The sequence below is a fragment of the Pavona decussata genome, unplaced genomic scaffold (genome assembly GCF_977016875.1).
Source record: "Pavona decussata unplaced genomic scaffold, jaPavDecu1.1 SCAFFOLD_274, whole genome shotgun sequence".
Classification (NCBI taxonomy): Eukaryota; Metazoa; Cnidaria; class Anthozoa; order Scleractinia; family Agariciidae; genus Pavona; species Pavona decussata.
The window spans coordinates 366,700-393,871 of NW_028145676.1; the positions used below are offsets into that span (position 1 = coordinate 366,700).

Sequence of the window (27,172 nt, forward strand, 5' to 3'; positions counted from 1 at the left end):
TACCCAAGTATTATTTAATTTAATGTCAAACAATTTGCTTACTTTAAAAACCAGGTACAAATGGCTAGGGACAGCAAAAACATTTTTTTCCTGTTGAATAAATTATTAGACTTACAAAATTGATTGCATTCAACAATAAATTACATAGAAAGAACACACTCCTTACACAGATTGGAGTCGAGATTTATTGGGACGACCAACCTTGATTGCGATGAATGAAAGGATCTTGGGACATTAATCTGGCACCCCCTGCAGATTTTGTAGGGGGAGATAATATTATCACCAACTTAGCAAAGGAGGGAGAACCTAGGATCAAGGTCAACAAATGCACTCTCTAAATAAATCCAGTTTTGATTATTACTAGTTTTCATATCTAAAAAGCAGCAAAAGGCACAAGTGATTGTCATGTTGACTTTGCAATATCAAGAATAAGAGGCAGACAATTGCAATTACTGCTGTGGTTTCCCTGAACAAAACAGTACCACTTTGCACTCTCAAAACAAAAGAATTAATGTGATTTACAGGAAATTATGAAAGGTTTATGTTTTTCCTATCCCTTGACTCTCTAGTAAATCAATATCAAAGGCATGGAACTGAACACCTAGTTTAAGTTTATACAAAAACCAAAATAAACAACTTTATGTGTACAAGAATAGCTATCAACCTGGGAAAAAAAGAAATTTTTAATCTAATTTATTTAATTAATCAGCAACAAGTACAGTACATTATTTTAAAGAAAATAGAAAAATGACACAAAGCTAACTTGACTTGAAATATTTATCCTGTATTCAAACATCACCAATGTGCATCTCCCTCAAATAGAACCTAAACATCAACAAAAAAAAATCACTCAATTTGACTAGAAAACGATGAAATTTAAAATATTTTGAAAATCCCCATGATTAATTACTCTTTAATTGGTCCGCAGTTTGAATATTATGTAATCTAACCGACCACATGAATTCATATAACGACACTGGCCTACTATTGTCCGTATTTGCTTGCAATTTTAACATTATCTTTATTCAACATCAAAGGTTTCTTTTAGAAAATTGCTCCCTCTAGTACAAAGGTGTGCATTAATAAGCTTACATAAGTTGACAAAGATTTGAAGTTAGTCCTTACCTCCTAGATTGACAGAGCCGTCGGACCTTTTGCCTTTCGCCGACACAGCAAAACCCTTTCTACTTTTGACATTCATCACACTAAAAATTTTCCTTCAACCCAATAAATCTGCTATAGAACGGAACATTTTTCAGTCACGCAGGAAAAATAAGATGAGGCGTAGGAATTTACTTCGATCGCCTCCAAATTTGAAAACTTCTGCAAAGTTTCCTGGCGCTTAAAAAGATCCTTGATCCACCACGCTGATTAGATGCGCCATCCTAATACAGGAAGACGTCTAAACACTGCTATTTTTATCCAAATCTCTAGAACAAAGCAAAACTAAATTCTCCTATTCGCGGCCGCCATATTTGTGTACGAAGAATCTGGGTACTAGCAATGTTGGTTCCTACGCGCGGGGGCTCTGGGGACGAGATTTGAGCAGGGTGACTATATGCTACCTTAACATAAATTACTTGCCATTTTTTTTAGACAATAGCCCTTTTCACGGTTGACTTTTCTCATTTGCATTACAATGTTATCCAACATGGATGTGAGGCAATTTCGGGCTAAAACTACAAAATAGCCCGAAATTGCCTCACATACATGCTAGATTTCATTGTAATGCAAATGAGCAGAGTTAACCGTGAAAAGGGCTATTGTCTGATAAGGTCTGTTAAGACAAAATCAGCAATAAATAATTGTACCCTCTTTTATTACATTGTTACTGTAATTGTTGATGGACAGTTTGTTGCGTATTCACTAAAAGTATATATATATAACTGCAGAAAGGATGAGGAACTGGTAAGGTCACTACGTTCATACGATAAGCAGATTTCTATAAATGCTATGAAAAAAATCAGAGCTCCGCTTTTAGGCTTGGCTAAATATATATATTATTTTTTGAATGAAGTATACATTTTTGCTCTCATTAGATCTTATCTGTAGCTTTTCTTTCACCTGTTAGTAGCCTTGAGTTTGGAAAAATAATTATTTTAAATTTAACATGGGAAAAATACATTGTTTTCACATCGTTTTTGAACAGGAAAAGAAAACGTTTGCTATCTTCTTACAATTTACTAGTGTTCAGCCTGTAAAGCAGCACCCTACTTCCACCCATACTACTCTTTTGGGCTTGTCCTTTAGTTTGAGGTTAAACAAAAGAAAAAAATATAAGATCAAGAATCATTTTACAACCTACCTCGAATTATTGCTTGCAGTTGGTTTAAGAAGGGTATGACAATGAAATAGTGGAGATGCGATCCCTTCTTTGTAAAATCGAGCAAACAGGCTGTATTTGCACAAGTGGTAGGCTTCTCTGTTCCAATGTACTCCTGGCAGAAAGAACAGTAATAGTGGAGTTGGATCGGACTTTTCAGTTGATTGAAAAAGTCACGAAGTAACTTTGTCGTATTTGCACAGCAATTAGGTAACAGGCAGTGCAACTCAATCAGAGTAAGCAAATCAGAAAGTGCAACCCCGGAGAGGCCATGTCTAATCGCAAAGGTTACAATCAACAACATACTGATGCCAAGTGTCAAACGAGAACCAGGATAAAGTGGCTTTTCTGCATATTTGAAAAGCGGATCTTCACTTTTGTCTCTATTAATTTCAATTTCTTCCTCGGGTATTTCAATTTCCTCAAAAAAATCGTCAGCAAATGTAGTGGTTTGGTCCTCCTTCGACTTTTCATTTGCAAACAGAGCTGGTTCTTCAAAGGCGGTCGATTCACTTTCATTCAAAAACCAAGCACAACTATTCGTGCAGTAATTGTCTGTAAAAACAAAAGCGTCACTTTCTTGCAAATAAAATTCATCTGATGAAGAGCTGGCAACGGCAGATTCTAAAAGATGAGCGCCGGTACTTTCTTTGTCATCCTCAACTGAACAGTCAATATTCGTAGGTTCTTGTGCACACTGTTTGATTGAATCATATTCTCGCTCCTCACGGACATCACTCTCACAACTGACAGCATCGACAGTCCTTCGTATTTTCTTTTCCCATCTATACTTTGTAGTTCTTGGTACATTTTGATGTGAACCATCAGAGAGAAACTGCAAATAGGGACCTCTACGCTTCCCACATGAACCTTCTCCCTCGGACCGTTCGGCGACCGTTCGGCCATACTTGTTCCTAGAGCCCGCTTTTCTTTTGGTCAGCACCAAGAACACGTGTCCCAGAGATGCGCAGTAGCGCAGTACACTGTCGTCGCGCAGTCAATCATGTGTCACCGGTTTGTGTCACCGTGTCACGGGCCAGAAAAAGGCGCGAATTTCACAATGTTTGCCACCAGCACCGCATTGATCCTCGCATCCCGAGTAGGATTTTCAGCTGATATTGACCATTTTTTAACCATGAGTCACCCAAAATCAACTCCACGAAGGAAGAACAAAACTCCAACACGACTTGAGGATCAAGGTTTGTAGTACACCTCTTTGTATTGGACTAAATAAAACAATAAGCGCGTAAGTTGTTTGTTTCAGGTTGTTCGTTTCAGTATGGCAAGCCAAATGTAGCAATATTCAATTCGTCTAATTTTATATTCAGTTTTGTATTATATATTCAACTATGTGTTTAATATTCAACTTGTATTCAACATTCAACACGCTTTTTAACATTCAACACATTATTTAACATTCAACTCTCCATTTAATATTCAACTATTCATTCAACATTCAACTATTCATTTAACATTCAATTCTTCATTCAACATTCAACTATTCATTTAACATTCAACTGTTCATTCAACATTCAATTCTTCATTCAACATTCAATTCTTCATTCAACATTCAACTATTCATTTAATATTCAACTATTCATTCAACATTCAACTATTCATTTAACATTCAATTCTTCATTCAACATTCAACTATTCATTTAACATTCAACTATTCATTCAACATTCAACTATTCATTCAACATTCAATTCTTCATTCAACATTCAACTATTCATTCAATTCAACTTTCTTGAGCCCTCACTATTTTTGGTCAGTGACGCATAGCATTGCTTGTTGCAAACATGGCGGCGTCGTCCATGGCGGCAATGCCGGTTACGGAAATGGCAGCCTATGAAGATGATGACACAAGGCTCGAATTCGATGTGGAGTCTGACTTGCCAAGGTTTCTTTCCTCGATCCTTCAGAGAACTGACCAGATTTCCCAGTGAAAAGAAGATAACGAAATTGTGGAGCAGCATATTGTTGTTGTTGATCGAACGGTGAGTTTGCTTCGTGAGCTCCGAGACAGCAGTTCGAATATTAACGCTTATGACAAAGAAACCTTAGACAATATCTCATCAGCTTTCAGTGAAGTCTTATCCGCCCTGCAGCAATGTTTAGCCATAGCATCTTTGTCTCCAACCTCAGTGGCAAAGAATGTTTGTGCCAGGCTAAAAAGTGATGAGCCCGGTAAACCAGCTTTCCACATCACTGCAGAGCTCCTGGAAGACCTCCTGGGTTTGGGCTTTACTTACACACTAGAATTGCGGAGATGTTGGGAGTATCTCGTTGGACTACATCAAGGAGGATCAAAGATTATGGTTTAGAAGATTTCAGGTCGTTTAGTAAACTGCCTGATGACGAGTTAGACGAATTAGTAGATGCTATGGCTAAACATTGCTGCAGGGCGGATAAGACTTCACTGAAAGCTGGTGAGAGATTGTCTGAGGCGCGGGAGTTATGTCGTTAAAATGCCATATCCGGCAAAACAAAACTTTCTTCATCAAATCATTCTGTACGTCGGTCGTAGATCAGGGAAAATAAATTGGTCTTGTTAGCATTGTCCTTTTAGTAGCCATTCACCAAATAAAAAGGCAATCAAGAAATAACCCAGAGTGTAACACAATATTGATTTAAAAAAAGTCAAGTGTTGTCGATTTCAATGCAGGTCATGTCAGAGTGAGTGCTCATCTATTTAAAGCTGAATTATTTCTTCAAGTTTTTGATACTAAAAACGTGTACAAATTTTCAATAGCACTTTTCAAAAAAATGAAAATCGACAGTAGAAAACAGCGAGAAGAAAGATTTCTTTATATAGGACTAAGTGTCCCACACAACGCAATTAGCATATTCAATGTTTACAATTTTTTTACATAGCAGTCAGAGATCAGGACTAAATAATTCATCAGGTTTTAAGCATTTTAAACGGGTAAAACCGTTTTTGCTTTTATATTTGTGTGCTTTTTGGTGTAGTGAATTTAGAATGGTGAAATTTAGCGATTAAGAATGTTTTGATTTACAACAATTTGAATTTGATCGACAACCTCATTTGCATAACGCGGGTTTCACATTCGAAAAAGCACCAAACGTGCAAAGTCGCCGTGGTCAAGGAAGATAAAAAGCGCAACGTATTTTTATATTTCTATGCTTCCTAACATCTGTTTAGCAAAGTTCAGTTGGAATTTAGAATGGGTCGGTCTGGACTTGTGAAATGAATGCCGGCAAAGACAGGGTACTTTCACCGGTTTTCAGAAAGCGTTCTAACGAGGGTTAATAATATTAGTTTTTGTGACCCTAAAAATGAAAACAAATCAAAATAAACATGCATTTCATACCTTTGAAGGAACACTTGACTTGGGAATTATAATGAATTTTTGTGGCGTTTCCTGATTTTCGAGCAGCGAGCTCTTCAATTTTATGCAACTTCCTCCTTTCGCCACGCTCAAATTTAGGTCCTCGAGCGCTCTGACTGTTGTGGCCTGTAAAAAATATATTTTAACGTATTTCCGAAAACTAAAGTCATTTCATATACTTATGACCCAAGATGATTTAGTGGGCAAAGTTTGAGGGCAAACTTTTTTTTGACCTGAAACGCAGTGGACCGTTCTTAGGGAAAGTGCCACTTAACCCCTAGGAGTGCCAATTGCACGTAATGCCATAACTCTGTCAATACTTGACAGCTTTTTTTATGAATTTTTGACAACAAGATGGTCGTTTTATTATTATTATTTTAATGCAACGCACAATAACTAATTACAAAACAATATTTTACAATTTACACGTCTTACATCGATTACATTGCCTACGGCAACTTAAACTTAAAGAAAAGAAACGGAACTCATTTCAGTACCAGTTCATAGACTATAGTAAAATTATTATTAAAAGAGGAAGCAAACAAGGAGATAAAACAACCAATTATCTTCATTACTTTCAACTCATGGCGGCTGCTTTCCCATCCGATTTGAAAAGGAAAGCTATGTCAGCTGAAGTACCTTCACATGAACAGCTACTAAATTGAACTACGGTATTCTCGTCAACTGAAAGTACACCTGTAGATCTAGCAAACATGCGCTGCAAACATTATTATAAAGTGCTTAACAAAAACTCCACAGTGGAACCCACCGGCATCAAAACCTGGAAAATCAACTTTACCGACGAATATTGAGAATGGAAAAACAAATTTTCACACTAAAATGTTCTTGTGAAGATCTATTCTTTAAAAATGTTAACCCCGTCCTATTTGTGATATGGTTGACCACCCCCATAACTTTTCAACTTTTTCCCCCTAAAAGTTGTGGGCCTCTCACATTAATGAACGTGTTGAGAACTGCAAACTAAGGCATAGTTTAGGGGTATACCTAATATACACCAGGATTACAACGTTTTTGAACTTTTAAATTTTTACGTTTTAAGCCCGTTTATCTCAAAACTTCTTGTTTTTAATTATATCAGTGATTGGAAATACGCTCACTCACTTAAAATGGTATATCATACATAGGCAGTGAGTTTGTAGTCCTGGATCTGGACAAAATGTCGTTTTGTCTGAAAGGGTTAACAAATTGGCAAAACTGAATAGATCTTAAAGAGCCTTGCTACTAGGAGAAAGAAATACCGTTGAGTTAGACTTCGACATTCAAAGCCACGATAACAAAAGGGACCGGTTGTTCCAAAACGGTTCAAGTTAAAAGTTAAGCAAGGGCTCTGTTAGTTTCTCTTTGTTTAGAAACGTTCACCTGAGAACAACCAAAGCCAAAATGAAATTTACAGGATCCTTAAATCGCTGAACTACAAACAAAATTCAAAACTGATCCTAACTCAATGCATCTGACAAGACAACGTGGAGCTTAAGCAACTGGACGGCTGAGGAAAAAGAACGAAAAAACAACCGGTGTGACCAACGTGACAATTGATGACCTACGCATCTTGACCTGACTTTTACGAAATGAAAATGAATCGTTTATAATAACATGTCACGTTGATCACACAACAATTCCAAAGACTCCCACATTAGTTGCACTATTGCATAGACTGACTTATAGTAGCGAGGGAAGACAATGTACTAAGGCAAGTATCTGAGTATAGTCTGGGTATTACAGATTGCGTACTAATGTGAGAGATTACATTAATCTAGAGATTCTTTACATAACACTATACACCTGTCACACAGAGAAAAATCTCACAGCTGATGAAAATACTAGACTAGGCCTTATCACGGTTTTCGACGCCATTTTGACGGGTAGGCAAACAGGCTTGAAATAACAGTGTTTGTATGGAAATCCGATGTCAAATAATTTTCATAAAATATCGCTTCTGAAAAATTCATGAATTGCAAACTTTTGGCACTAGGAAAAAAATTTTGAGAAAAAAAATTGAGGGATGTAGCTGTGACAGAAAGCGTCCAGTCGTGTTTTGAACTTTCCATACATTTCCCTGTATTTTTTCCCGCGAACTATTTTTAGGAGCAGTTCACGGCTGGTTCGCTATACAGACAAATGTATGGAAAGTTCCAAACACGACTGGACGCTTTCTGTCACAGCTACATCCCTCAAATTTTGTTCTTAAAATTCTTTTTCTAGTGCCAAAAGTTTCCAATTCATGAATTTTTCAGAAGCAATGTTTTATGAAAATTATTTGACATAGGATTTCCATACAAACACTGTTATTTTAAGCCTGTTTGCCTACTCGTCAAAATGGCGTCGAAAACCGTGATAAGGCCTATGCTACTCAAAGCTTGTGTCTTAAAGCCGTCTTAAGTAAACAATTTAACTGTACATAACCTAGGTTGCCTCATTAAATATATATTTTTTGTACTAAAACGTTCCTTCCCAGTATATTGCTAACTCATTTTAGACCTTAGCTTCCGTAAGCACTCTTCCATGTTTCCTTTAATTTACATGGCATTTCCTAGTTTTTGTGAAAGCTGCATTGACTTATTACACTCTATCGTCGGCAGTGCTAGCTCCAGAAGGGACATTGTAGTAAGGACTGGCTTCATCGTGCTTGCTGACGTCTAAGTATGGCACATCCATCTGCATTATCGTCTCCAGTTTTTCAATCAGTTGAAAAAAACTGGGACGATTACAAGGATCTTCCTCCCAGCATTCCGTCATCATTTCATATCTGTTATGGATTGGGACACGGAAACAATTAAAAAATGTTTGGGCTGTTTTGTTGTTTCACCTGCTATGATAAATAATCTATAGGCTAATAGATTACATCTTCTCTACACTAGTTCTGGTGTAATTTTGATAAGGTCTTACAGAGTTGACTCTCAAAGAATGATTTCTCTTAACATTGACTTTTACAAATCACTTTTGCATCCGTCTTTTTCGATCGTTAATTGGAATTTCTGGCATTAACACACCTATCCAAAACATTATGTAACTCGCCTCTAAGATGAGGACTCTTATTGCGGAGCGTTAAAGGATATATACATTGCCTTTGGTGTGAAATCTCCTAGCTATATCATTTCCTAGATTCAAAAATTAACAAATCCAGATTCTGCATGTTAGATCGTCTTAATTTGGCAAAAAAAAATTCGGAAACTTACACTTCTTCACAGCACATATCTGGCCTTTCCATGCGATGACCAGTTTTCAGTAGGCGGTACAGCTCTGAATTAGTCAATGTCGGGTATGGAACACCTCCTGAATTGTATGAGGATTGTAAGAGTTAGTCAGCCAGTAAACAAAGGTAAGAACATTTTTCCTCGCTTTTGTAAATGTTTTATTATGACTTGACAGCTGTATCAACAATTTGATTCGTGGGCTAAAAACCTTTTGGCATACCCAGTGGAAGTAGAAGAGACAGGAAAACTCTAAGCGACCAAAAAACCTCTCCACTTACACACAAGCCCCAGAGATTGACATTAATGCTTTCATATAGCACTTATCAAAATCTCCCCTTTGTCTTACTGGCCCTAGTAATTTCCGACGTCTGAGTTATTCTGATATTGCACCTTAAACAGCTAAGATATTCAATTTAATAAGGCTGTCTGAGAAGTGGAATTTTTGTAAAATAATGGTAATATCTCCTTACCTGAATAAAAAAAGGACGGAATACGTTAAAAAAAAGATAGAGGTGTGATTGGTTCACTTACCTAAAGTCGCCATTTCCCAGAGAAGAATACCAAAGGCCCAGCTATGTAAAAACATAAAGGAAACAGGTATTAACTTAATTTAACATTTGCTTGGTTTTGCATTACCCTTTCAAATGATTGTGCATGTTTGTTTGTTTGTTTGTTTTTTAATTATGCTTATGTATAGTCAAGTAGTTTCCTTGGCCAATACCATATTTGAATACAAGGCTGTTCTTCCGGCTGAAGTGTGTCGGGAGTAGTAATTGAAAACTAGTGTGACCTTGAATGTACAAACAAACACAGTTTACATAACTTTTATCAGAGAACCAAATAACCGAGTAAATAACTTAATAAGTGGAAGTAGAAGAGACAGGAAAACTCTAAGCGACCAAACAACCTCTCCACCTACACACAAGCCCCAGAGATTGACATTAATTATTTTACTAACTTGAAAACTTCTTGGAAATTATCTACTTACACATCACTTTTGGTAGTGCAAATGTTTTGATAAAGTGCTTCTGGTGCCATCCATTTCACTGGTAGCTTTCTCGTGTTTTCTGAAGTATTGACATCTTCATATATTTGGCGCATCAACCCAAAGTCCGACACTTTCACTTTGTTGTCACAGCCAACAAGTACGTTACGAGCGGCCAGGTCCCGGTGGACAAAATTTATTTCAGCAAGATGATTCTAAACAAAACCGTAAACGAGCAAAAAATAAATTATTTGATAACAAGTGACCATTATTACGTAAAGGTAGACGACCACATGTCGGAAGGAACCGCGGAAGTGTTCTTCTGCTCGATCGCTAGGCATGCACGTGCAATCAACTAATTTCCCATGAGTGTAGCTTATTATACAGGAATGTTTCAGACGGTTTGTTAAAAACATTTCTCATAACCCAGTGGGCTACTACACCATAAGGTAATGGTTTCACCCAATCACGGCGCACAGCATGACACTTGGTGCCATATATCTGAAACAAAGCCAACGTTGAATTGGGTTATATTAAACAATAGCAAGCTGAAAGCAGTTACTATGACTGCGTTGAACACAATTGGAATAATTACCATTCCCTTTGCAATCTGCCAAGCAAAACAAAAAAGCTGTTTGGTGGAAAAGCTTTTCTCCTCTTCATCATCACTATCCTCAAGATTCTCTGTAGAAAAGGCGGCAGCCGGGCTGTTTCCATTTGATGTTGATGGAACTGACAGCAATTCTTGGTCAAGGGGATCCTCACAGTCATGGCCCTAAAATTCATAAATAGGAGTTGAGTCTCAACCATGTTTTGTTCTGTTGTATTAAACACACTAGGTGATGCAAATGAGCGCACCAGGGAGATATAGAAAATACATTTCCAAATCACTAATTTTGCTCTCCAGTTTGACAAACAATCCATCTTTGTTGGAAAGATGTCAAATATGATTAAAAGAACTACTCAACTGGTCAACTAACTGTTCGAGGTAAACTAAAATACGGTATGTTTGTTACATGATTTGGCTAAGAGGCAACAAGTATGAAAGCTTGAGTGGCTATTGACGAATCCTTTTAATGAGTAAACGTCAGAAATCTTCAATATAAAAAAAAAAACGTGGCAAAACATAATTTAAGCCAACAAGGTTAAAAAAAAAAAGCATGAAGCAAGCATGTAGAGTCAGAAGATTTGATTGAATTAATCATCACTCAGCGTTTATTGATTGTTCTCCCTGGACTTGGAAAAAACACTTGACTGATCTAGCCCAACGAACTCAAATTTGGGAAACATTTTTATTTTGACGGGTAGGTGTGCAGGGCTGGTGGAATTTCATTAAGATTTAGACAGACGGCTGTCCAGGTATCCACTAGCACCTACTATATGAAAAGGTTAATTGAAAATTCACTTAATTTTTTTTAAAGGTTGATCAGGTTGTAGAAAAGAAACTAATCACTAATATATTTGACTTGAACTCGAAATCATTTCCAATATTTCATATTATTTACGCTTTGATGGAATATATTCTACCTTCAGTGAGGTTTCATCTACCAGTGGCTGATCTCCCACAATCTTTATCTGGATAGCGTTGCTCTCCTGAAAGGGAAAATGACACTAAGTACCATAATACCATGGGAATCAGGTTTTGACAAGGACATTTTTGCAGAAAATAATTATTCCTGTGATGTTTAAGTTTTTAGTTCATTTTAGTGTTCTACTCTTGGTTTCGATTACTTGTTTATCTATTTTTGTAGTTTTCTGACGTTTAAGAGAAATCCAAGATTGTGGATCCATGATGGCCGCCGCTTTGCAAGCATGACCTAACTCCAAACGGGTATAACATCATCGACTCCCATTGTGGACCACAAAGGAAGCATCTTTGAACATGCTATTTATCCTCCAGGTATCATTTTCATAGTTTCATACTCTCAGTGTTATGACGGGAGGGCTGCAACACTGAAGACGACGCCCTAGATAGGGTTAATATGTGCTTACTTACTTCGGGGCGATCCTGTGAAGACAAGGCCATGTCAACAACAATTGATCCCATCTCCACTGGTATTTGATCTCCTTCCTTCTGCTTCAGAGTACAAAAAACATAAATGAATAAATAAATAGTTAAAAAATAGCGAAAGAAAGAAAGAAAGAAAGAAAGAAAGAAAGAAAGAGAGACCAAAAGAAAGAAAGAAAGACAGAAAGAAAGAGCGAGAGAAAGAAAGAAAGAAAAAAAGAAAGAAAGAAGGAAAGAAAGAAAGAAAGAAAGAAAGAAAGAAAGAAAGAAAGAAAGAAAGAAAGAAAGAAAGAAAGAAAGAAAGAAAGAAAGAAAGAAAGAAAGAAAGAAAAAAAAAAGAATGAATGAATGAATGAATGAGTAAGTGAGTGAGTGAGTGAGTGAGTGAGTGAGTGAGTGAGTGAGTGAGTGAGTGAGTGAGTGAGTGAGTGAGTGAGTGAGTGAGTGAGTGAGTGAGTGAATGAATGAATGAATGAATGAATGAATGAATGAATGAATGAAGGAACTGAAAAAATATAAGTGAACAATGACATCTTCGTGTGGCTTGTTGACAGGCAATTTTATATACTGGTGAAGACGTTTTAAACGTTACCTACTTTATCAAAGTCTGTTGTTGCTCTCCCATCTTTGACGACGTCTTTGTCTTCATAGCATTTTGCTTGAGAGACCTCAGGCATATTGATCTATTATTTAATAATGAGTCATGAGCAATGAACACAGTTTCTAAAAGTATATTACCGAATGATTTAGTTTGAATTATAATAGGAATATAGGTATTTTGAAGGAAGGATAAGTTATAATTTGAACTTGCTCTTATGGTTCATTTAACTGCTTTTTTTTTTTTTTTTTTTGGATAAAATTAAAATTAATGAGATATGGATCTATACTGCATCGTCTTGTAAGACGTACGGACGCCAATTTAACATAAGCACTACAGGGAGGAGGGGGGCGGGGACGGGGAATCCAAGACTTTCAATAGACATAAAGAAGAAACATCAGTAACAAAAAAGTAATTAGCAATAGAAAAGGCCTCATTTTTATTTAAATAGGTAACACAAGGAAAATCTTTTCGGTTAGATTATGATTATCTCAGTAACAATAATGCTGGAACCGTAGCTCAAGTGCCTCGCGTTGTTGTTAAGGGTTCCGACTCTAGCCACAGGGCGCCCACACAAACTATGTGACCGTTTGTATTTTGAATTTATAGAGGCAATGTATGGGAATATCGAAAATCCTCGTATTATCGTACTAGATTGCGATAGATATTCTCATTTAACATCAAAATAAACGTAGTTTTACCTTAAATGTTGTGTGTTGTCGTTCCTGAGGTTGAAGACGGCGATTTTAGCCATTTGAAGGGTTCGGCGTTGAACGTTTACTCGAGCGTAATAGAAGAGTGAGAAGGGAGGAAAACTTGTTTTGAAAGGGTTCCAGCGCCGGAGCGATTTTTTCCCCCAAAAACGCATCGCTCCGATTTCAAACTTCACAGCATAAAGGTCAAAGATTTTCGATTCTTCTCGTACCTTCCAATCGAAAATCCATCCAAACGGCCCGGAGCTAGTCCTCGAAGAAAATCAAAATCCCACAGTATTCGAGCGAGTGGAATGCGCAGCAAAATTCATGCGTGCCAGCCACAAACCGTCCCGCTGATTGCCCCTTTCTGATTGGACGAAGTTAGACAATGGCACGCAAGAATTTTGCTACGCATTCTACTCGCTCGAATACTGTGGGATTTTGATTTTCTTCGAAGACTAGCTCCGGACCGTTTGGATGGATTTTCGATTGGAAGGTACGAGAAGAATCGAAAATCTTTTGACCTTTATGCTGTGAAGTTTGAAATCGGAGCGATGCGTTTATTGGGGGAAAAATCGCTCCGGCGCTGGAACCCTTTCAAAACAAGTTTTCCTCCCTTCTCACTCTTCTATTACGCTCGAGTGAACGTTCAACACCGAACCCTTCAAATGGCTAAAATCGCCGTCTTCAACCTTAGGAACGACAACACACAACATTTAAGGTAAAACTACGTTTATTTTGATGTTAAATGAGAATATCTGTCGCAATCTAGCACGATAATACGAGAATTTTCGATATTCCCATACAATGCCTCTATAAATTCAAAATACAAACGGTCACATAGTTTGTGTGGGCGCCCTGTGCTCTAGCTTACTCAATATAATGGCGGTGCTTTTATGTTGTTTATTTATTTATTTATTTATGCCGTGGTAATTGTAGCGTAGCACTTAATATGGTAACCTTTCTATTGCTTTTACTCATCGAATATCATACCATTCTTCTCCGCCTGCGTAACCACTGCAAAAGGTCACCAAATGCAACGTACTCTATCACCAGGAACTTATGATCCTGAAGTGTGCAACATCCAACGAGGGATACGATATTCTGGTGGAAACCCAACATCTTCATCTGCTCAATCTCAGACATGAATTGTTCCTTTTGTGCCTCAGTTGCATCATCTATATAAAACAAGTAACTCCACATTAATCACAGCATAACATTACTATTAACACTCCTTTAATCACAATTTGAGCTAATTTGGATAGAGACGAATGCTTGGCTCTTTTCAGCCTCAAAAGCATCAACATCTTTGCTATAAGTCGCTCATTAAATCGATCATCAGACAATGGCTCAATGTTGAACCTCAGACTTGCAGCCAGTACACAGATCGATTCTAAATTACCTTGCAAAACTTTGACAGCAACCATCTTAGATGCCCTCTTTGGTTCTTTTCTCGGCCGTTTTCCAGTTTCAAATACCTCAATTCCTGCTCGTCTTCTTAGAGTTGCTTTGTGGACCACGCCAAATGCCCCTCGGCCCAGCTCTTCTTCGTATTCTATTTGCTCAGGAAGTATTTCCCACTTGTCGAGGGGAACAATTTGGCGTTGTGAGCGAGCCGTTCTGGAGGAAAATCAACAATTAATACTTCAAATACAACTGAACACTTTTTTAGTTTTTCTATTTTGTTAAGTGCGAAAAACAGCTTGTTCACGACTTACAACAGCAACAGTATGGGGAATTTCAGGGAAGGCTGACATGTCTGCCTTGTTTATAGGGTAATGAAATTTCATTACTTGCATCATTTGCAATTTCATCAAGATATTTACTTGTGGTTATTAAATATCAAACTTCTGTACCGCTACAATTGAAACTGCGTGAGAGAACAGTGGCCATTAATGAAACGTTTCCATTTAAATCGCCATAGTTTTCTACGTCAAAATTTAAACTTCTCTTGATTTTCATTCGGGACGATATTATATGGCACTAACATCTAACTCTTTCAGCATGGTTAGGATGAAAGTTTAGCTAACCAAGTAAGCTATAAAAACCAGACTTGAATTTTAAGATTCGGTTGAAGCTTTCTCAGCGTAGTTGCAAACGAGGTAAAAAAAAAAAGTATATATGCCCAGTTCTTCTGCTGAGATTTAGGCATGGATTGAAATCCTTCATTGCAAGTTGGCCTTAGAAACGTTTTACTTGTGTTTTGTAATTTCTTTGATACCTATCAATGAAAGGAAAATAAATGACTATACTCCAGTACCAGTCTTTTATGTTTGAATGTTTCATAGTAGTATAGATCTTGCTCAGTTCAAACTGAAGTAACCTACCCCAGTCCTATCTGTTACCTTCATTCGGAGCTGAAGGTAAGACTTTGAAAGTACAGAAGACTTGGTCTGCTTTAAAAATGCTTTTGGAGTTTTGAGCAAGGGTGGGGTGAGGAGGGGGACAACCCTGCTCACCATCCTCAGGATCTCGGAAAACCTGACAGAGTGTTAAAAGTGTTAAGACCTTTAAAGATAAAAACCTTTCAATTTTCTTGCGATGTGACTTGCGGTAACACCAGAAGCTGATGATAATCGAAACTATCAGCAACAGAAGCAATGCAACACCAGAAGATATGTAGGCAACTGCATTTATGGAGGACTCATCCCCTTCCTCTTTGGAAGACGGGGGTTTACTTACTGCAGAGAAAAATAAACAAGAACATAACATGCACAATAACTAACAGAGATCTTAATTAATAGTGGCTGATATGTTTAAACATGTTTATGCAAGATAACAGACAAATTATTGTTTTCAAAGCAAAATGGGTGCGATGTTTCAAAGAGCTGGATTGTCTAATTTAGGAGATTTACTAAGATAATGGAAATGACAACTTTCCCTACTTTTGGGGTCTTTTATAATACAATTAAATGACGGAGGATGGGAATTCAATTCATGAAGTTGTTCATATTTACTTGACTTTGAAACTGATAGGCCGACAGAATCGATAATCCAACTGCATCTCAACAAAAAGCTGCAATGCATAAAGTTCTCCTTGCATTCCCCTTTCATGCTTAAATATAAGCATATTATTAATTATTCCATGATCACAAAGAGGTCTTGTGATCCAAATTTGTGCCAAAAATTCCTTTCTAACAAATTTTAGGAACAGCTGATGGTGGGAGGGTGGCGCCGGGTCAATTGCTAGATCGCAACTCGTGATAAATTAATAAGACCATACCATATTAGTAAATTAACATGATTATATGGTACTGGTCCAGCTAAAGATTAATAGTATAACTTTATAATTAAAGAGTAATTTGAAAACAAAAATCAATGGTTTTAAAGGAAATATCTTCATAACAAATCGTCATTGCACAAGTAACCATCGCAGCATTGTATAAAATAACCACCCATATCAGTTTTGTTACAAAGGTCTCAGTGCATCCATATTTGAAACGCTTTTCAGCACTTGATCCTTGCTGATTCGACACATAGTAGCATTGGCTACCAATGAAAATACATGGACGGCCTGGGCACTCTTTAAAGGTCATGGTACTGTAACATTCGAAGCATTTGAGCCTTTGATCTACGTGTTACAAGAAAACATAAACTATCAATACATGATGTAGGCACATTGGGATAACTTAATTTGAGTCTGGGGAGGATTGAAGATACACAGTGAATTCAGGCCTACGAACAAAAAAGCGATGAACTGGGCTTCCCTTTTGTTACACTTTATACCCCAGAAATCGCAGGACCCTTAAGAGCGTAAAAATGGGAAAAGCATTAAAAGGACAACCATCCGTTCAATATGAAGATATCGTTTTGTTAGCTAGATAGACGGAGAAGATATCATTTCCTGTTTTGTGACTGTGTTTGAAAAATAGATTTTTTTCTGGAAATGAGAAGATCACTGAGTTGTTATTACAGCTAACGGAAATAGGAATAAAATAGGAATAGAATAAGCATTCGTGTGGTCTGTTTTTAAACTTATTTAAAAGTTGTGAAGACGTTTCTCTTAATACCATTCGGGGCAAGCTACACAATACCTGTAGCAGTGGCGAACAGAAAAAATGAAGTCATTCGCAAAACCGCCTACGTTTCTTCCATACAGGTGTAAATACATTCTAAGGCATTACTTTAGCTTGTACCTGAAGCTTGCTTTTCACAAATGTAAAGCATTGTTTGTTCGCAGTTTTCAACTTCAAGCTTCAAACCATCATCAGTTGACATCGTTACACATGCCCTGTTCGTTTTGTCGCCAATCCACACATGCTGTGAAACAAGACAAAGATTGAATAGTTTTACAGTTAATTAATTACAGTACCCACGAGGATGATTTTCATCTCATTTATATGCAGAGCCAACTACTCGATTTAAGGTTACCCTATACCTTCAGAGGTGTCTCGCGTTTAAGCGATGTAGCGCGACCAGTTTAAACTGTAGATACCTAAACCCCTATATCAAATTAAAGCTTATAGAGCTGGCTATCAAACTATACCAAGAATTTTGAAACAAAGTGAATTGTCGAATTTTTCACGATCTCTTAATGCGAGCGTCCGAATCACCTTTTTAAAGCTGCAAGTCAAAACGAATTTTCTTTTTCGCTAATTTAATTTGCTCCTCAGTTTCCGGACCCAAAGCGCTAAAACAACGTGTCTGCTTTTTGCCATATTCAATCGCAATGAAAAGTTATAGAGCATTTTCGAAATAGGATGAAAAAAAATGTGGAGTGATCGTACAAAAATCGCTCTCGGAGAAAAAATATTTCGAAAGAAAAAAATTCGCAGACATGTTTTTGTTGTTTATAAGTTAAACTAGCTACTGTCCAAATTTGAAGGCAAACGAACAAATGTCTTTTGAGTTTTAGCTCTTTGAAGTGGCTCCTCCAAGAGAAAAAAATTGATTCGAGAAAACAGCGCTAAAAATTCGGCAATTCATTTTATTTCAAAATTCTTGGTTTAGTTTGATAGCCAGCCCTTTAAGCTTTAATTTGTTTTAAGGGTTCAGGTATCTACAGTTTAAACCGGACGCGCTACATCGCTTGGACGCGAGACACCTCTGAAGACACCTCTAAAGGTATAGGGCAACCTTAAATCAAATTGGCTCAAAAGTTACCAAAACCAATAGATAGGAATAAAAATGGCAGAAAACAACAATGACAATAAACTTAAATTACTCAAAAAAGGTAGAAAACATTGAACTTTTGAAGAAAAAACATGCTCTAAATTGTCTGGCTTTTATGTAAAGATCATATCATGTATGCTAGCAATCAAGTATTATACTAAATTGTTGCCAGTTAAGTCGTAGGTACGGAGACAAACTTTGGTGTTTGCGAAATTTTTCTCCCATCTTCGGATGAATAGTATAGACGGCCTGTTAATTTTTTTTTCTCTATAAATTTATAGTTTAAGTTTCCTTCCACCCAATGGACTATGTCAACATCTCACGACATGGTTGTTGTAACCGTGTGCCAAATGTTAAAGACATGGATGCTGCGATCGTCTGACAAATTTTTAAGACGCAGTTAGCGACATCATGTGGAGATCGTAGTAGACTTCTAAAGACGCTGATTTTGTCATAATGTGATAGCTTTTTAATACGCGGATGTTGTACTCTTGTGGCAGCTTTTTAATACGTGGATGTTGTGATCATGTGCCAGCTTTTTAATTCACAGATGTTGTGATCTTGTAGCAGCTTTTCAACAAGCGGATGTTGTGATCATGTAGCAGCTTTTTAACAAGCGGATGTTGTGATCATGTGGCAGCTTTTTAACAAGCGGATGTTGTGATCATGTGGCAGCTTTTTAACAAGCGGATGTTGTGATCATGTGGCAGCTTTTTAACAAGCGGATGTTGTGATCATGTAGCAGCTTTTTAACAAGCGGATGTTGTGATCATGTGGCAGCTTTTTAATACGCGGATGTTGTGATCATGTGGCAGCTTTTTAACAAGCGGATGCTGTGATCATGTGACAGGTTTTTAATACGCGGATGTTGTAATCATGTCGCAGCTTTTTAATACACGGATGTTGTGATCATGTGGCAGCTTTTTAACAAGCGGATGTTGTGATCATGTGACAGGTTTTTAATACGCGGATGTTGTAATCATGTCGCAGCTTTTTAATACACGGATGTTGTGATCATGTGGCAGCTTTTTAATACGCGGAAGTTGTGATCATGTGACAGGTTTTTAATACACGGATGTTGTAATCATGTCGAAGCTTTTAAATACACGGATGTTGTGATCATGTGGCAGCTTTTTAACAAGCGGATGTTGTGATCATGTGACAGGTTTTTAATACGCGGATGTTGTGATCTTGTGGCAGGTTTTTAATACACGGATGTTGTGATCATGTGGCAGCTTTTTAATACGCGGAAGTTGTGATCATGTGACAGGTTTTTAATACGCGGATGTTGTGATCATGTGGCAGCCGTTTAATACATGGATGCTGTGATTTTGTGGTAGCTTTTTGAGACGCGGATGTTGTGATTTTTTGGCAGCTTTTTGAGACGCGGATGTTGTGATTTTGTGGTAGCTTTTTGAGACGCGGATGTTGTGATTTTGTGGTAGCTTTTTGAGACGCGGATGTTGTGATTTTGTGGCAGCTTTTTGAGACGCGGACGTTGTGATTTTGTGGCAGCTTTTTGAGACGCAGATGTTTTGATTTTGTGGCAGCTTTTTGAGACGCAGATGTTGTGATTTTGTGGCAGGTTTTTAATACGCGGATGTTGTAATCATGTCGCAGCTTTTAAATACACGGATGTTGTGATCATGTGGCAGCTTTTTAACAAGCGGATGTTGTGATCATGTGACAGGTTTTTAATACGCGGATGTTGTGATCTTGTGGCAGGTTTTTAATACACGGATGTTGTGATCATGTGGCAGCTTTTTAATACGCGGAAGTTGTGATCATGTGACAGGTTTTTAATACGCGGATGTTGTGATCATGTGGCAGCCGTTTAATACATGGATGCTGTGATTTTGTGGTAGCTTTTTGAGACGCGGATGTTGTGATTTTTTGGCAGCTTTTTGAGACGCGGATGTTGTGATTTTGTGGTAGCTTTTTGAGACGCGGATGTTGTGATTTTGTGGTAGCTTTTTGAGACGCGGATGTTGTGATTTTGTGGCAGCTTTTTGAGACGCGGACGTTGTGATTTTGTGGCAGCTTTTTGAGACGCAGATGTTTTGATTTTGTGGCAGCTTTTTGAGACGCGGAAGTTGTGATTTTGTGGTAGCTTTTTGAGACGCGGATGTTTTGATTTTGTGGTAGCTTTTTGAGACGCGGATGTTGCGATTTTGTGGCAGCTTTTTGAGACGTGGATGTTGTGATTTTGTGGCAGCTCTTTGAGACGCGGATGTTGTGATTTTGTGGCAGCTTTTTGAGACGCGGATGTTGTGATTTTGTGGTAGCTTTTTGAGATGCGGATGTTGTGATTTTGTGGTAGCTTTTTGAGACGCAGATGTTTTGATTTTGTGGCAGCTTTTTGAGACGCGGAAGTTGTGATTTTGTGGTAGCTTTTTGAGACGCGGATGTTGTAATTTTGCGGCAGCTTTTTGAGACGCGGATGTTGTGATTTTGTGGTAGCTTTTTGAGACGCGGATGTTGTGATCGAGTGGCAGCTTTTTAATACACGGATGTTGTAATCTCGTTGCAGGTTTTTAATACATGGATGTTGTGATCTCGTGGCAGCTTTTTAATACGCGCATAATGTGATCTTGTGGCAGCTTTTTAATACACGGATGTTGTGATCTCTTTGCAGCTTTTTAATACATGGATGTTGTGATCTTGTGGCAGGTTTTTAATACGCGGATATTGTGATCATGTGGCAGCTTTTTAATACGCGCATGTTGTGATCATGTGGCAGCTTTTTAATTCACGAATGTTGTGATCTTGTGGTTGCGTTTTAATACAGGGATGTTGCGATCTCTATCGCAGTTTTTTGAGACGCGGATATTGTGGTCTTGTGGCAATTTTTTGAGACGCGGATGTTGTTAACTTGTGGCAGCTATATGAGATGCATATGATGCGATCTTGTGTCAGTTTTTTGAGAGGCGGATATTGTGATCTTGTGGCAACTTTTTAAGACTGAGATATTATGACCGGCCCATTTTTCTGGAAGCAAGAATCCAACTTTCGGCACTTGTAAAATCTCAAATTATTTTTTGTCGGAAAACCGCAGATTTTTTGTCGGGGTCAAATCGGGTGAAAATTTGTCGGCCGATCAGCTTGCCGCACACTAGCCGATTTTTTGTCCATTGTTCGATCTCCGTGCTGATCTAAGCTCCGATCTCAGCCATTTTGGAAAAGACGCTTGTTTACGTGACTCTCGTTTACATTTCCTAATTGGTTGAGACGCGTGCGAGCCCAGACAAATTGTCTTGGTCCACCGCACAGTAGCCGACAAGTGATTTCACTGCGGAAGAATATACCATAATAAGTAGCTTTTAGTGATTTTTTCCACCAAAAAAAACAAGGAAAACTTGAAAAAGTTCGCCATTTTTTTCAAGTTGCTTCAGTTGCATCCTAACCATCCCTAACCAAAGATAATTAACACTAGTTTCTGTGCACTAGTAGGGTTATTGTTAACATGAATGAACCATTATTTTAACGATCCACCAATACAAATACATTTTCTGGCTATTCAAAGGACACTAAAAAAAGGTGAGTGCAAGTTCGTTATAATATTCTGCTAAATGCTCTTTTAACTTACACTCGTTGCGTTTTTAAGACCAGTCAAATCCAGGTAAAAAGCTATGAAACCTCGCTTTTCTTTTTCATCCGTCTTAAGCAAATCTCCTCCGGATGCTTGACAGTCCCGACGTGCATCAAACCACGTTTTCCACTTGTCACTGGCCTTGTAGCAAGTCAAGCCATTGAGAAACCAGTCAGCTGTAGGGCAAGGCAGTGGGCCTAAAAAGGAAAAACAATCAATTCCAGCGTACCCCTTTTATGACAAATATAGAGTTAGGCACACCCCACCCCACCCCCCCTTACCCTCACCCACCCCTCCCCCTTTACGTACGACACTTAATTATTACTGCCACTTTTCTATCGCTGTTTATCCTAGTAATACAGATGTCTTAGTGTTCAGCTCTAAAATCTGCTTACCAGATGCTACTTACGGATCAAAATTACGGTCACCTAAGCTGAATTAGCGAATTTTATCATCATGGGATTTTATTTTAGCAGTATCGCTAATTTTAGGAGTACAAAAAGGATTCCGGGTTTGTGATGTGCGTGTTTTTTCAATTTCTTTAGCTTATGTCATGCGACATACGAAACCCATCTTTAGGTAACTTGCATTTGTTTTGGATTCTTTTCCTCCGACTGCTTTGTAAACTCCTTGATATATGTGTTTCTACGTAATTTGCTCAAATTCTCCTTGAATAACCGATATTAACCGGCACACAGCGAGAACATATAAGCAAACGGACTTGAAAGGCTGTCTCCTGTGTTCTCAAATCGTTTTCAAAGATATATTTGTGTAAGATGATACTGCTCACCTGTTCAGCTGCTTTCTGAACAACATGTTTGTCCGCTCAAAAGGAAAGAAATTAGTTTTCCAGTGTACGGAAATTTTAAACTGACATTTTGCCGAAGGAACAGATATCGACAGAACAGATACCCAAAAAGCTATCCCAAATGGAATGTTGTTTGTCCAAGAGTATTCCTTGCAGGTAGAATTTATCCTATGGCCTATTTTCGAGACCCATTTAACAAGTTACACAGGAAAACTTGCGAGAAAAATGAACACCTTTATTTATTTATTTATTTATTTATTTATTTATTTCTTACTGGGGGATATTAACTCATATAAATATTTTTTGTATATATCTATTTTATTTTATTCTTCAAAGAACGCCTACGTCTCTTTTGAAAAGGCAACTTGTAAACAATTTAGAACACTTGTATTACTTAAAATTAAGAAGCAGCCAAAAACATCTCATTAAAGAATCTAAACAGCTGTGTTGGTAAGACAAACTGTAGCAGGTTTCAAAACAGTATGATATGTGACAAACAAAACGTCAAGCTTGACTGCTCTGTTTAAATTTGCTCGTTTTCTTCTTCATTCCTTAACGTTAAAAAAACATTCAGAAATTTGCCAAGTTTTGATTGAATAATCTGACGCTAATGGACTTCCCCCAGCGTAACTTACTGATCGCAACGATCGACAAACAAACCTAATAATGCACAGTTCTTATTATTATTTTTTTTTCTCCTTCTTGCGCTTTTTGACGGCAATCCTACCTTTAGGCTTTTCACAGATGAACTCTTGGTTTTCCTTGTAGTTGCAATTTGTAAAATCCGAACCATCTCTTGATAGTTGAACACAACCAATGCCAGAATGGTTACACGGTTTGTCATTAAGCCAGTCTGCGTAAACAGAACTGTTAAAAGGTGTTCCATCACTCCAAAGATATCCGCCTTCCTGAAACCAGTAAACCAAGCCAATCCAAGCGTGATCAGTCTTTTGCTGTGAAGAGAAGTTTCTAACAAGTTCCATTTCCTTTTCACTCCCTATGCTGGCGAGATTCCCTCCAAAACCACGACACACATTCGAAGCTGTCAACCAGTCGAATTCGGACGTGTTTCGGTATTTGTGCATCAGAATATAGCAGGAGTTATTAAATTCTTTCCAATCATCTGGGCAAACTGAATCTAGAGGGAAAAAACGTAAAGTAGTCAGATTATACCTAGAAAATATTTTTTATTTTCTGTACAAAAGTAAAACAAAAACATTTTAGGCAAAAATTTGACCTACCAATCTGTTAACTACATTAGGACGAAATACGGTATACGATGTTGTAGGATGCAGAATTGTTTTGATGAAATAATAAACAATCAAAGGCGCACAGGTACAGTTCGAGAAAATCAAACTAGCACAAAGAAACGAAATATTTTTTCAGTGCTTGTGCGTAATTCACAAAAAGCAATTGTAAGGGCCTCTTCATATGATCCCGGTTACCGGGATGGCTGGGTAAGCGGGATGAATTTTGCAGTCCGTTCATATGGGAAATTTCATCCCGGTTACCGAGATGAAAAGTGGTGACGCGGTCAATCGAGCGTGACATTTACCGAACAAGCCCGGCAAGAATTTTTCATTTTTATCGGTTCTACAAACCTCAAAAGTATAATATCTTATCTCTACTACGAAAAGGAATTATTTTGAACTAGAACATCTCAGAAATGAGCCGTAATAATCAAATATATCCGTTCTAAGACGCGAATGTTTGGTTATAGACTTCATCCCGGTAACTGGGATACCGTGTTCATATGAGAAATTTTTCGTCCCGGACTCCCGAGATCTCGGTCGCTGAAACCGAGATCTCGGTAACCGGGCTGGCCCGCCCTCTCATATGAACACATCGAATTTTTTACAAAAGAAATAGGAATGAGGCGAGATCTCGGTAAGCGGGCTAGCCCGGTCAACCGGGATCATATGAAGAGGCCCTAAGAAGTGTTACCCATTTAAACAAACGGCTGAAATTAACATACCAGCTTTAGACGGTATTCCCATTAGAAGAAGGAGAGCGAGGGAAACAATCTTCGCCATTTTATGTCACCAGAAATGCAGCGGCTATAAACACAGAAAGGATAACCAAAGAACAGTTCGCATCTTTGTAACAAGGGAAATAATTTGTCCTATTCAGCTGCTCTCTGATAGCCTGTGCGCTCACATGCTTGCTGCCTCCTTTTTCGCTCAAAGGAAATATGCAACGTCTGCGTGTAGGCAACTATTTAACAATGCTAATTCTTGGCGCCTGTCGACACACTGCATGATACTCCATCTGGCTTATTAACAGTATAACATCTTGCCTGACATGGATCCTACAAATTTCATGTTCAATCGTTCTACTCCTTTCCATTTTTAAGAAGCAGCCAATTGTTGGCTTCACACTACAAGCTAAGTTAGTTTCAAGTAAGCACTTGATTCAAGTGCACTTGAAAATCTCAAGTCGCACTTTAGAAAACTTGGCTTCACACCTGGTGACAAAGTATACACTTGAAGCACAAGCTGTCAATCATCGTTCGCGGTAAAATCAGAAATGCAACTGCTCGCCGGAAAATCATGAAGCCTTTACAACGGAAAAACGTTTTGTGTTTTTTTTACTCTTTATTTTGTCTTTAATTTTAACTCGGAGAGTTTTAACATTACAGGAAATGCATAGGTACTTCATTGTTTACGAGTACTTGGCGACAAAACAAAAGAACAGGCGACATCTTCTGAACTGAAAATCGATGGTTCAGGCTGTCCGTAAAGATGAAATTCAAATAAGATCTTAAGTTTAAATCGGCTTTTCCTTCTTTTTTATGTTTACTTACAAAAAAGACTGTTCCATGGAGTCCTCAAACTGCGAGGCGTATCTCCAACCATCCATTTTGAATTTTTTTTAAAATTAATTTTAGTTCACGGCAAAATGTTTATCTGTCCTGGCACCGCAGCACGTGGCTTTCAATTGGTTTCCCTTTCCCTATTCGTCAAGTACGTTCTCAAGTGTGGTGTTGGCCATACTTGGCGGCGTACTTCGGCTTCTTTGAACTGCCAAAGTTTCCATGGTCACTAAGTAAAGTTCAAGTTGGTAGGTTTTACCCCTTCACACTCAAAGTAGGTTTCAAGTGCACTTAGATTATACTTACAAGCTCTAGTGTGAAGCCCCCTAATATCACATTTTAGTTCCAAGTTATTTACTGTCCTAATCAATTAACCAGAAAGGCTTGCTTGTTGTGATGTTTAGAGATGACTGAAGGAACACGAAAAGTTTAATAAATTCACCGCTAACGTAAAAAGATTTCTTCTAGCTGAGGGGGTGGCACAGCCCCCAGTAACAGCTGGATAATTTTTAGACGTCAAAGGGGCGCTGGCAGCGTAAAAGCATTGCGTATGCTGTTTGGGCTGACGCTGATCGGGCTCATTAAAAGTTTGCTGGTAATAGAAATTGTCGTCACTAAAACAAGAATAGCCGAGCGAATAAGAATTTTTTTCCCTTCTTGCCATGCGAAAAAATTAGTTAATCGGCAGTAATGTTTTCTGTGAAAAGTCTGTGAACATCTGGAGTTAGTTAATATAGCGCACAACACAGGTATAATATAAACACGAGCTCTAAACACGGGGCAAGAAATATAAGCTGAATGATTTTGGTAGAACCATATTTTTCTTAAATATATTTTCTTTATGTCGTTATGTCATTTTGTTGATAGTGCGGAACCGGGTTTGTCACCAATGATGTTATACTTAGTTCATTTCTCGTCGTTTGCGCCTTTCGTTGTCAGTAACTGTTATCTATTCCCCTAGTTTTCAAAGTCTCCAAGCTGTTATGAGTATAATACTGTAAATAGAAGCGCTATTAAGAGGCCACCGGTCGCGCGGTGGCGGCTCCCTTTTTTCAGTCCCAGTTGCGTTTCTGCTATTGTTTATGCCAAGAATTAATGTACATAGCTTGGCTTTGTTTCGTCCACGTCCCAGTGAATAATCTGAGTTGAAATCTCTCTTTCTAAAGTGTTATTGCCGACCATACAAAAATCGACTTACGATTCTACTTTACATCGGTGGACAGATGCCACCACCAGCAGTTATGCAAATTTGTAATATACCTGACATAAAAAGTTCCGATAATTTTCTGATGAATAAATAGTCCTTTTGTTTAAGGACGGTGCTTGCTTTTGCAACTGCGCATTATGGCAAATAGAAAAGAAGACTAACTATTATAGTCTACCAACCTAATTAGTTTGTCGCTGTTTACGTTCTCGGTTATCAGTAACTGCTTTTAATATTTATAAGAATAATGTTTGAAATTTACTAATTTGCACCCCCAACCATCAGCTGCCAGCACACATCAATTGTCTCCCGCGTCATTGCTAAATATACTGCACCGTTAATTGACCATGTGAAACATATTATATCCAATTGGTTTTCTATTTTTTTTAGGAAATTTTATCCCCCTTTGTTATGTTACTTGAATTTCAACAACATTGCCGCTTTTCTGTGTGAAGGGAACTATAAATCCCTT

General features: G+C 37.9%; 2 protein-coding genes across 4 annotated transcripts; both read right to left on the reverse strand.

The window, feature by feature from the left end:
- Positions 1–2,020: 2,020 nt before the first annotated feature.
- Positions 2,021–3,417, reverse strand: LOC146455424 (uncharacterized). The gene is made up of 2 exons (XM_085094305.1): positions 3,401–3,417; positions 2,021–3,306 (listed from the first exon to the last, which is right to left on the reverse strand). Exons 1-2 carry the CDS (start codon positions 3,415–3,417, stop codon positions 2,295–2,297), a joined length of 1,029 nt encoding a protein of 342 aa, XP_084950431.1. The 3' UTR covers positions 2,021–2,294.
- A 2,615-nt stretch (positions 3,418–6,032) lies between these two features.
- On the reverse strand, positions 6,033–26,774 carry LOC146455425 (uncharacterized). 3 transcript variants are annotated; one of them, XM_085094323.1, is made up of 16 exons: positions 25,833–26,774; positions 24,660–25,054; positions 23,412–23,822; positions 21,874–22,073; positions 17,312–17,435; positions 15,700–15,856; positions 14,578–14,795; positions 14,169–14,353; positions 12,479–12,565; positions 11,871–11,951; positions 11,402–11,467; positions 10,470–10,649; positions 9,878–10,089; positions 9,421–9,461; positions 8,872–8,968; positions 6,033–8,441 (listed from the first exon to the last, which is right to left on the reverse strand). In XM_085094323.1, exons 2-16 carry the CDS (start codon positions 24,715–24,717, stop codon positions 8,255–8,257), a joined length of 2,304 nt encoding a protein of 767 aa, XP_084950449.1. In that variant the 5' UTR covers positions 24,718–25,054; positions 25,833–26,774; the 3' UTR covers positions 6,033–8,254. The 3 variants fall into 3 exon arrangements, with proteins under 3 accessions (XP_084950449.1, XP_084950450.1, XP_084950448.1); XM_085094324.1 differs by lacking the exon at positions 25,833–26,774 and having other exon boundaries at positions 11,871–11,948; positions 24,660–25,232; XM_085094322.1 differs by lacking the exon at positions 25,833–26,774 and having other exon boundaries at positions 24,660–25,232.
- Between the last annotated feature and the right edge of the window lie 398 nt (positions 26,775–27,172).